The sequence below is a fragment of the Oncorhynchus clarkii genome, chromosome 12 (assembly GCF_045791955.1).
Source record: "Oncorhynchus clarkii lewisi isolate Uvic-CL-2024 chromosome 12, UVic_Ocla_1.0, whole genome shotgun sequence".
Classification (NCBI taxonomy): Eukaryota; Metazoa; Chordata; class Actinopteri; order Salmoniformes; family Salmonidae; genus Oncorhynchus; species Oncorhynchus clarkii.
The window spans coordinates 30,838,939-30,850,549 of NC_092158.1; the positions used below are offsets into that span (position 1 = coordinate 30,838,939).

Below are 11,611 nucleotides of genomic sequence, written 5' to 3' on the forward strand. Positions count from 1 at the left end.
TTCGTCATCTTTTCATGTTTTGATTCAAAATATTTTAATGTGCAACCTAAACCAGTGATTGTCATGCATTTTGGGTTGACAATTAAGCTATTGTTATATTTTACTGTTAAAACAGGGCTACAGAATTATCCATATTTAAATTTATTTGGGGCTAGTTCACTGCCTGAGTAAGTGGAAACTCAAAACACATTAGCTAGATCGTTAACTCTAAATATAATATCCACTGCTAGTGGCCACATAATAATCTAATGTTAATGTCCCAATAAACATAAGGCCTGTGCAATCGCAGTGGCCTATGCGCATCTCCTGCGCTCCGTATCTCAAAGCCACATAAAACAGGCAAAGCGTCAATACAGGACTACGATCGAGTCGTACTACACAGGCTCTGACGTTTGTCAGATGTGGCAGGGCCTGCAACCCATTACAGACAACAGAGGGAAGCACAGCCTAGAGTTGCCCAGTGACACGAGACTACCAGATGAGCTGAACTACATCTATGCTCGCTTCGAGGCAAATAACACTAAAACATGCATGAGAGCACCAGCTTTACCGGAAGACTGTGATCACGCTCTTTAAACAGGTCAACATTCACAAGGCCGCAGGGCCAGACGGATTACCAGGACGTGTACTGCGAGCATGCGCTGACCAACTAGCAAGTGTCTTCACTGACATTTTCAACCTCTCCTTGTCCAAGTCTAATACCAAGATATTTTAAGCAGACCTCCATAGTGCCTGTGCCCAAGAACACTAAGGTAACCTGCCTAAATGACTATCGACCCGTAGCACTCACGTCTGTAGCCATGAAGTGCTTTGAAAGGATAGTCATGGCTCACATCAACACCATCATCCCAGAAACCCTAGACCCACTCCAATTTACATACCGCCCCAACAGATCCACAGATGATGCAATCTCTATTGCACTCCACACTGCCATTTCCACACCAGGGCAAAAGGAACACCTATGTGAGAATGCTATTCATTGACTACAGCTCAGCGTTCAACACCATAGTGCCCTTAAAGCTCATCACTAAGCTAAGGATGTGGTAAGGGTAGGTAACAATACATCCGCCACGCTGATCCTCAACACGGGGGCCCCTCAGGGGTGCATGCTCAGCCCCCTCCTGTACTCCTTGTTCACTCATGACTGCACGGCCAGGCACGACTCCAACACCATCATTAAATTTGCCGAAGACGCAACAGTGGCCTGATCACCGACTTCAACGAGACCTCCCTACAGGCTGAGGTCAGAGACCTGGTTGTGTGGTGCCAGGACAACAACCTCTCCCTCAACGTGATCAAGACAAAGGAGTTTATGGTGGACTACAGGAAAAATAGGACCGAGCACTCCCCCATTCTCATCGACGGATGAGTGGAGCAGGTTGAAAGCAGAGCTTCAAGTTCCTTGGTGTCCACATCACCAACAAACTAACATGGTCCAAGCACACCATGACAGTCGTGAAGCGGGCACGACAAAACCTATTCCCCCTCAGGAGACTGAAAAGATTTGTCATGGGTTCTCAGATCCTCAAAATGTCTACAGCTGCACCATCGAGAGCATCTGGTTGCATCACTGCCTGGTAAGGCAACTGCTCAGTCTTCGACCGCAAGCCACTACAGAGGGTAGTGCAAATGGCCCAGTACATCACTGGGGCCAAGCTTCTTGCCATCCAGGACCTCTATACCAGGCGGTGTTCGAGGAAGGCCCTAAAAATTGTCAGACACCAGTCACCCAAGTCATAGACTGTTATCTCTGCTACAGCATGGCAAGCTGTACCAGACCACCAAGTCTAGATCCAAGAGGCTTCTAGACAGCTTCTAACCTCAAGCCATAAGACTCCTGAACATCTAGTCAAATGGCTACCCAGACTATTTGCATTGCCCACCCTCTCCACACCACTGCCACTCTCTGCTGTGATCTATTCATAGTCACTTTAATTAACTCTACCTACATGTACATACTACCTCAACTAACCGGTGTCCCTGCACATTGACTCTGTGCCCCCCCCTGTATATATTGTTACTTTTTACTGCTGCTCATTAATTACTTGTTACTTTTATCTCTTGTTTATATAAATGATACTACAGAAAGCTGAGAACCACCTCTTTGACCGTGACAACCGGATAGCTGTGTTTTCCCCGCAATTGGATTTTGAAATCTTATACAATCCGAAAGAAAAATTATCCCGCAGCATTTTTTCCCCCCTCGACACAGCAGCAGGCCCCAGTTTACAGGGGCAGGCAGACACTTTAATGACAGGAATCATAAGGATAATGTGCTTTACTGTTTGACCAAATCATGGGTTTAGACGTTTTGAGAGAAGCGACCATGTAGAATACAGCCAAGTCGAGGGGTCACAAAATGGTACTAAATGCTCACAGTCTGGAGCTCTCTAAAGGGTATATAGATCTATATGATAATGTGGTATTTCACTGTATCTTTCCCAGATTCCCCAGAGGACAGCCTCCATTGCCACAGCTCTCAACACCAACCTTTCGTCTGGCATCAGGCATCCAGTCAGAGCCAGGTAACTCAGGCGGACACATTTGAGCTACTCTTGTCTAATCTCGGTGTCAAGAACGCACAATTTCCCACTACTTGATTTAGGTTCTGGAGGAAAACACTTCCCAATCTGTCTCAACAAAGCCCGTGCCTCCTTCCTTCTCCAGAAAGTCCACCTATGTTTATTCATATTTTTTGCTAATGCTGACAACATGGAGGTATCTGACATTTTCCACAAAAATATTTTGTGGCTAAAATCCCTGTTCCCACTCTAAGCAACACATCTGGTTTATCGTGATTCATCAAAATAATCAGCTGACTGTGTTCCAACACACCCATCAGAAACTGTTTTACTCCCTTTCTCACAGATTTGCCTTTAGATGCATGTCAGGGTAGATTACTCTGATTCTAATCATGACACATGAATGGTGGTAGATCATGACACAGTTATGATATTGACTGCTGAGGCCAGATAACTGATTTGGTGTCTTCCTTAACAGCAACCCAGACCTCAGCCGCAACGACCGCTGGGAGAGAGGAGATAGCATGCACCTTGTATCCAATCTGCCCCAGACTGGCTCTCTGGAGAGGCACCGTATACTCAGTGAGTTAATCACACTGTTGCTGACTCTGCTTTTCTCTCCATCTCTTGATCCCTCTTACAAAATGAAAGTGATCCCCAACAATGATGTGATATTAATGTGTTGGTTTCAGGCTCCTCCAAAATGGACTCCCCCATACTAGGCCATGACGGGCGCATGAAGGGGCACAAGCCAGGGGAGTCTCGCACCTCGTCCCGCCCCAGTCGCCCTGCTGTAAGTACCCCTCACCTGTAACCCCCCCCCACTCTGAACACTGCGTGATGGATAATCAGACAACACTTTATACACCCTTATCACACTCATCTTCTTTTATACTTATCACTTGTAGAAATCTATATTGCTCTCTTCACTGACTATTCTGCACTATTGTAATATCTGCACTCACTCCCAATCCCTACACCTGGATATTGACACCTGCACTAACAGTTGCTCTCTTTTTATGATCCTATTTTCTGTACCTGTTGATCACACCCTTTCCTCTGCACTCACTTCCCTGTTTGTCCACTGCTTCTTCCAATGCACAGAGTTACAAGAGAGCAATAGGAGAGGTTAGTATCTCTGTGTGTGCTGTGATATGTTTTTGCTTCCACTATGTCAGGCTGCTGTGTTAAAAGTTACACAAGCCTGCCATAGTCCTGGTATGCTGGCAAAGTACGTTAACTATTGAGGAAACGCCCAGCTCTATGATTCCCTAATGTCTGTTGCGTGTCTGTGTCGTCTGCGTGTGTGCCTGTTTGTGTTCAGGACCATGGGCTGTATGCTAAGGAGCGCCCTGAGGAGCAGCCCAGACCTCCGGTGAAGGCCAACGACTACTCTTCATCCTCCGAAGGCAGTGAGAGCAGTGAGGAGAGTGAGAGTGGAGAGGGGAATGAGGAGGAGGACAGCCCCACAGACCGGTCAGTACCAGGGTGGGAGAGGCACACAGACAAACAGGAAGAAGAAAAAAGGAACTGCTTTTTAGAGACATAGCTACTTAATGTTATTGAAAGCCCATTGTCCACTTTTACCGCCACCCTGACCATTCCTTGTCTTTTTATTTTCCTGTCCACTCTATATCCTCCACTGCCCTCTGCTCTGTCACCTTCCTCTGTTTCCTTCCCGTCTTCCTCCCTGACTTCCTCTCCTGTCTTTCTTTAGTCCCCGGGATGCAGACTCTGACTCAGTCAACACCATGGTGGTTCATGAGGAGGAGGGGGAGGGAGGGGAGGAGGGGCAGGCTGGAGGCTACGGGGACCAGACCATGCTGGTGCAGAGGGTGAGTCATCTGTCTCTCAGGAAGTAGTCTCTCAGGAAGTAGCCTACTGGACTAATCTGCATTAAACACACACCTATAGGACTGACGTGGGGGGGTGTGTGGGTGGTTAGCTTACTCTTATGTAGCGGTTGTGTTGGGAGTTTGACTGGTTTGTCCCCATTGCCTGGCAGACACCAGAGAAGCGGAGCCACAATGGATACACCAACCTGCCTGACGTGGTGCAGCCCTCCCACTCCCCCACTGACTCCGCCTCGCACTCCTCCCCTGGGAAAGACTCTGTCTATGATGTAAGTCTGTCTGACCATTTGTCTGTCTCTGTCTCTCTATGACTGTCTCTCTGTCTGTCTCTGACTGTTAATCTGTCTCTCCATGTACATGTTTCTCTGCCATAAACCCCATTCCCAGTGGTATTTCTTACTCCCTTCTTGTTTCCCCCAGTATCAGTCCAGGGGTCTAGTCAAGGCGTCAAGTGGCAAGTCCTCCTTCACCACCTTTGTCGACCTGGGCATGTATCAACCACCAGGCCCTGTGGATGCCATCTCTGTGGGCAGTAAGTACAGACAATAGAACTGGTCATTATCATAAAGGGTTAAATGAGGTTCCCCTATATACCTTCACTTACCTAGTTTCCTATTCTAGTCCCTCTATTTTCAGTACTTGGCTCACAATCATCAGCATCTCTTACTTACTGCTGTTGGTAAATCTAACTCATGGAAATGTCTCACAAGCAGGAGGGCAGCAGTTGCCCACAGTAGCTTGATTCAATATTATCATTTTAGCATTCATAGAGAACTACGGCTTGTGTTTCTCTCCTCCCTCTAAACTCTGCTCCTGCTGTGTCCAGGCCTGGGCTCCAGGTTTGAGCAGCTGAAAATGGAGGTGAGGAAAGGCTCCATGGTGAATGTGAACCCCACCAACACACGCCCCCACAGCGACACCCCCGAGATCCGCAAGTACAAGAAGAGGTTCAACTCTGAGATCCTCTGTGCTGCTCTCTGGGGTGAGACAGACGGCACACTGGTCTTGGCTATAGCCCACACTCTAATCATATGAGCCACAGAATTCAAATGAAATATAGAATGATATGCATTTCAATGACCACATGTAACATGCTTTGTTCCACCCAGCTTGAATATCAAATTTTTCACACATTGTACGTCCTGATTGATTACATTAAGGGGGATATTTGTATCTAAGCGTGTGTGGTCCCCAGGTGTGAACCTGCTGGTGGGGACGGAAAACGGTCTGAAGCTGCTGGACCGTAGTGGTCAGGGGAAGGTCTACTCCCTCATCAACTCCCGCAGGTTCCAACAGATGGACGTCCTGGAGGGACTCAACCTGCTCATCACCATATCAGGTGATTGATTGGTACTGCTCTGCACTCACCTGGGGTCTGTTTGGGAGAGTGCAACGTCACAAAACCTTCAGCTAGAGCTAACAGGATTCTGACTTGAGCATTTCTATCTGCGACGTTCTGAACGTTTCACTTCATTTAATAAACCTTGTGGAAAAGGACCTGTGCATCACAAACTCCATCTGTTGCTACTAAGCCCTTTATCCACTATATAACTGTGTGTGTGTCCATCCCAGGTAAGAAGAACAAGGTGCGTGTGTACTACCTGGCCTGGTTGAGGAACAAGATCCTCCACAATGACCCGGAGGTGGAGAAGAAGCAGGGCTGGACCACTGTAGGGGAGATGGAGGGATGTGTCCACTACAAAGTGGGTGAGTAAAGGAAGGGAGGAGACGGAGTAACAGTGATGTGACCCGTTATTGAACCGTGTATCTATTATCAATGCATTCTGTTTTTCTAACAATGTATATTTACACATTTGGTTTTGCCTTTTTGGCACTGTTTATTTATAGTGGCACATAATGGCTCTAATCCCGCTTTGTATGTGTCTAGTGAAATATGAGAGGATCAAGTTCCTGGTGATAGCTATGAAGAACGCGGTGGAGGTATACGCCTGGGCTCCCAAGCCTTATCACAAATTCATGGCCTTCAAGGTAGGTCTCACCTTTCCTGCCTCATTGTTCTAAATGCCAGGAGTTCTATTTCCCCTCAACCAGTCGACCAGAACAACATTCAAAACACCCCATGTTCTCCTCTCTCTTTGCCTCTCTCACTCTCCTCTAGTCCTTTGGTGACCTGCCCCACAGGCCCCAGTTGGTTGACCTCACAGTGGAGGAAGGACAGAGGTTGAAGGTCATCTACGGCTCCAGTGCTGGCTTCCACGCTATTGATGTCGACTCTGGGAACAACTATGACATCTACATCCCAGTGCATGTGAGTGGAGGAGTTCCTCATGGAACAAGACGCACGCAGACAAATTCTTCCAAATCAAATAAAGCTTTGGAATTAATTCACACCTAAAATATCTATAGAACATGAATAATGATACGTTTCGTTGATTAGATGCCCAGACCTGAAAGGTATTGATGTGAAAACCTCACAGATTCTAACACTTTCTTTCAAGATTTACATATATATATATATAATATGTTAGTCACTTCACTCTTATTCAGAGCGACGTAGAATCAATGCATTCAACTGTTAGGTAAAACAAGATTCTAGTCCTTCGCCCCTGTGTGTGTCCCCAGATCCAGATCCAGATAATGCCACATGCCATCGTGTTCCTGCCTAGCTCAGACGGCATGGAGATGCTGCTGTGCTACGAGGACGAGGGAGTCTACGTCAACACCTACGGACGCATCATCAAAGATGTGGTGCTGCAGTGGGGCGAGATGCCCACCTCCGTTGGTATGGCACATGTGTACCTGCACGCAGTCACAGGCACACACACTTCTTTCTCTTGAAATTGGCATGTTCTGAGTTGGCATGTTCTGAGTTCTCCCTCTCCCTGTGTGCAGCACATATCTGCTCTAACCAGATCATGGGCTGGGGAGAAAAGGCCATAGAGATCCGTGCTGTAGAGACAGGCCACTTGGACGGAGTCTTCATGCACAAGAGAGCCCAGAGGCTCAAGTTCCTCTGTGAGAGGAATGACAAGGTGGGTCACAGACACATTGGTATTCAAAATATTACTTAAGTGATCTATGTTTATGCCTCCGGTACGTACAGCTGTAGGCACTGGAGTCTCATTGAATATGAGTAATAAGCCTCATGTCTTGTTAATGTGTGTCTCAGGTGTTCTTTGCCTCTGTGCGCTCCGGAGGCAGCAGCCAGGTCTACTTCATGACCCTGAACAGGAACTGCATCATGAACTGGTGAAGCAACATAGTCCCATACACAGACACAAAACACTCATACACATATATATATATATACACACACGCACGCGCGCTCGCCAACACACAAGCATACTGTAAATCCATTCCAGCCTAAATCTTCACGACAATGAGTCCATCTCACCTGCCATCTTCTGACTCCCCTGGTCTGATTGATCTCCCTCTGGAATGGTAGCTACCTATGAGACATCACTACAGGCTTCTAATGTAGTATCTCTACTTTGTACTGTATATACTTGTCCTGTATTGTTGTACCTCAGTCAGTTGGTGCGCCTGTGTTTTAGTTGTAAACTACCGTAGTTAGTTCCTTCTTATTAGGGGTATGTTAAAAACATTCCTTCCTGGTGAAATACATTTTAAATGAAAGCAAGATTCAGCCAATATAAGTCCAGATTGAATTGTAAATAGACGGTATCTAACATGTTTAAATGGAAGAGAACATGGGTAGATTGAAGTCACCGGCAGACGTGTATATAACCATTCCATTCAGGGTGTGGCCACTGACCTGATATATGTACTGCACTGGCACACCCTAAGGTATTGTTGCAACACTCAAAATGCTTCAGATTCCCTATGGTTTAATTATTCAACTCATCATTCAAAAAGAAAAATAGGTGTTTGATTAAAACTTGATTTCATGTTTTTATTTTGATGGGGTTTTTTTGGAAGGAGTTTTTTTTGTACTCCTCGGAAGACAGACTATCCATTATGTGAACATAGTAACATTCTAGTCCCTGGTAAAATGGAACATATTGCTGTGTTCACGCGTCATGCTTTCATATGTCTTTATCTCCCCTTGTTTCATATCGGGGATGGAGCTATTTACCATTGTAGGAGCCTATCGAACAGACTTATGATATTAAACTTTTCTCTTGTTAAGAATTTAAACAATATCACTGCAAACAATTGATATTATCTGTACTGTTTCTGTATTTGGTATTAGCCTAACTGGCATTCTTACTTTTACTCTCTACTGTTATATTGCCGTTATATTGCAATATATATGCTGTTCTAGTGCAGTTCTTGTTCCGAGAGGGGAGTTTAGGTTGAATTAATATGTAGTGTGTAAAATGTACCAGAGGTAGGCAGTGAGGTGACTTAAGATGTGGGGGTCGAGGGGTGATGAAGTATGAAGGTTTTGATGTGACCGTAATATAGAGGACATAGGAATTGGGTGAGCGAGTGATGTGCTTGTTAGAATATTATAATGGCAGCAGGTCTCCATGATCCTTACCTGGGGGATTGTGCTGGGGTTCAGGCTCTCATCTGGTGGCTGTAATCCAGTGAAAAATAGTTCCCTCTTGCTAGATCTACTCTGTCTGTAACCTCTGTTATTGATGTATTTTATGTTCATTGGTATGGATCTTGTTACGTTTGTACTCAGATGTTGGTTTGTAGGGATAGGGCTGCAGTGGATAATACTGGGCTATCAGTGTGGTTCCAAGCAATAGCTGTGTGATTCTTGAGCCAGTGTTGAAATCCACTCACTGATGTTTTCCAGGCCCAGTTTTGTGTCATATTTGTCTCTGCAATACTGAACCAGAGGACTCAAACTCATTGGGCACTTTCATTTATCATCTTACTAAACTAGTTGTAAGGCAACAAGTTGTTGAATATAGTGTAATTGCTATTGTTTTCCCTACCAAAGTTCCCAATTGTCCTCTGGACATACATGAATCAGCTTTGATTATTTTAGAGATCAGGGGAAATGCTTAAGCTGTGGGTATGTTATGTAGCTTATGCTAAATTAATGTTATATATATTATAACATTAAATCTATATTAAAATATATAAGGAAGTAAAGAACAGAATCGATTGACACACTTTTTTAGTTCAGTTACAATTTGTCTATTTTACTCTTATGTGAGCATGCTTGCATGCACATATCTGAGCCATTTATCCTGTATCACAATTCCGTATCAATTCTTAGATGAGTTTCTCGCTAGCCTAGTGCATTCAATATCAGCTGTGTGCCATTTGTGACTGATATCGCGAATGTCACATTTTACACACACTCAGCAAGTACCCCTGGCAGCTGTGAAAAAGTCCTCATATCTTAGTTAGCCAAACTGCCATGTTTACAGTTTAAGCAGTGCCTTGGAGTAGGGAAGAGACTGGGAGATGGGTGTTGGGGGAGGGGTGAATATGACCCCCCACTCAATCTTCTAACGCTGAACTTCATGAAGAAGAGGTGTTACTGACAGACGGAACAACATAATAAATAGTTGCCTCCCTCGTTAAGAATGGTGTTCTGTGCCAATTAAGTGCACTTAAATAGAAACCAGAACGTCCCAATATGTTTCAACTACTTTTAATGTTTTACATTGTCGATGATTATATATTTCATTCTGTAATAATAACTGCAATGTTTACCTACTGCTCTTTAAACATTGAATGGACTCACAGGGATTGTATCTGTTGCCACCATGTGGAAGAGGAAACATTCTCTAGAGAATTTCAACCATCGTTCATTTCATGCAATTTCACTCAATACATACAATCTGCTTGTATGACACATTCATGTGACTAGAATATAGGCACAGGGAGAATGTGCAGTTGATGTCAGCAAACCAATTTGGAATGTAGAAAATGATATGCCTATAAAAATGCATCTCTTGATTTGATGGTTCTCTAGACGGTGGGAGGGGGGCCAAAATACCATAGAAAAGCCATATGCTACTTCACATTTGTTGCGAATAGTCTAATAGTATTTCATATGTTCAAATGAAACTGAAGCCAGTGACCTGGGTTTTGTTGTCTGGTGTTAGAGGGGCTAGAGACATGGCGATAAAGAAGCAGGTTTTTGCTGGTTGTCAAGTGTGTGGACTGGCTGAGATGCAGTGGGAAAGTAACCAACTTAATATATTCTGAAAGGACTATTTTATTAAAGGATATGTAAATTATATTGAGAGATTTAAATAAATGAATGTATGTCTATAAAACAGATTTCTATAACATACTTTACTGTCTGGTATATTAATTAATCTAAGCACAATGTATTCTAATCTACAGTAGTGAGGGGAAAGCTATGAATGTGGGTGTGTACCTTAAGACTGAATGTTTGGACTGTTTTGGGGGGTGTGACAGATGCATGAGAGTGATGGCTGAACTGCGTGTCTTTCCAGATGAAGTACAGATTCCTCTTGATACAGCCTAACTAGTAGTCATGCTATGACTACTAGTTAGGAGTGACCAGTCTATTGAGGACATGTACTGTTCGATGCAGGAGTAGCCAGCTGAGACAGAAAGGTGGGTGGATGGAGAGGGTCAACAATTTGTCATCAAGTGAGCCATCTAATTTTTGTATAGCAACGTTTCTATTGTCAATCCTAAATATAAAGTATCAGTCAAGTGTAGTGTTACGACAAAGTTGTAACAGTACAATGGGCTTTGTTACGCAAATCCAATTTTTCAGCCCCACAAAACAGAGGCATATCACGAAGGCTGTCCTTGCCATATCAAACGTTGACACTTCTCCTTCATAAGCAATATGAGTGTTAAATTGAATTCTCTGCTGTCTCTGTCTGTGTGACTTTGGTGGGAGGGTGTTTATCGTGGCCTTTAGCAAACTGAATGTAAGATGGACTGTTTGTCTGTGTCTCATAATTGAGAGATACCCATACACTGCTTAATCAGTTTTTTTTGTCTTAATCCCAAGAAAATCAACTTTGTAATCCACAGTCAGCATAATACACAAACATCACTAACAGTTGTGATGCTAGTTTTGCATTGATGCGTTTATCCAGTAATTGCCTTTATGAGGAGGATGAATAAATGAATGATAAATGATAATACATGATAATCAGTTGGGTGGGTTTCCTGCTTCTGTGTAGTGTTTTATTACCTGCCTCTTGCTACCTGCTCCACCCAATGTAGTCACACACTAATCAGACACTCCATTCACATATATTATATAGTAATACTGTACAACAGGGCTTTTGCCTTAGTACTACACATCTGATTCAAATAATCAAAGCTTGATGGTTTGGTTATTTGAATCAGCTC

General features: G+C 44.2%; 1 protein-coding gene across 5 annotated transcripts in view; it reads left to right on the top strand.

Moving 5' to 3' along the window:
• The window catches only part of LOC139423040 (misshapen-like kinase 1), a 33,176-nt gene extending 24,959 nt beyond the window's left edge, over positions 1 to 8,217 (top strand). For 3 of the 5 annotated variants that reach the window (XM_071174627.1, XM_071174631.1, XM_071174630.1), the window contains 16 exons: positions 2,446 to 2,525; positions 3,001 to 3,104; positions 3,215 to 3,315; positions 3,627 to 3,650; positions 3,847 to 3,998; positions 4,240 to 4,357; positions 4,528 to 4,644; positions 4,796 to 4,907; positions 5,202 to 5,357; positions 5,571 to 5,714; positions 5,948 to 6,082; positions 6,264 to 6,364; positions 6,495 to 6,644; positions 6,959 to 7,118; positions 7,229 to 7,368; positions 7,506 to 7,730. In XM_071174627.1, coding sequence (XP_071030728.1) covers positions 2,446 to 2,525; positions 3,001 to 3,104; positions 3,215 to 3,315; positions 3,627 to 3,650; positions 3,847 to 3,998; positions 4,240 to 4,357; positions 4,528 to 4,644; positions 4,796 to 4,907; positions 5,202 to 5,357; positions 5,571 to 5,714; positions 5,948 to 6,082; positions 6,264 to 6,364; positions 6,495 to 6,644; positions 6,959 to 7,118; positions 7,229 to 7,368; positions 7,506 to 7,589 — 1,878 coding nt within the window. In that variant the 3' untranslated portion in view covers positions 7,590 to 7,730. Of the gene's footprint in view, positions 1 to 2,445; positions 2,526 to 3,000; positions 3,105 to 3,214; positions 3,316 to 3,626; positions 3,651 to 3,846; positions 3,999 to 4,239; positions 4,358 to 4,527; positions 4,645 to 4,795; positions 4,908 to 5,201; positions 5,358 to 5,570; positions 5,715 to 5,947; positions 6,083 to 6,263; positions 6,365 to 6,494; positions 6,645 to 6,958; positions 7,119 to 7,228; positions 7,369 to 7,505 lie in introns of all 5 variants that reach the window. The other 2 variants (XM_071174632.1, XM_071174629.1) reach the window with 2 other exon arrangements.
• The last annotated feature ends 3,394 nt before the right edge of the window (positions 8,218 to 11,611 follow it).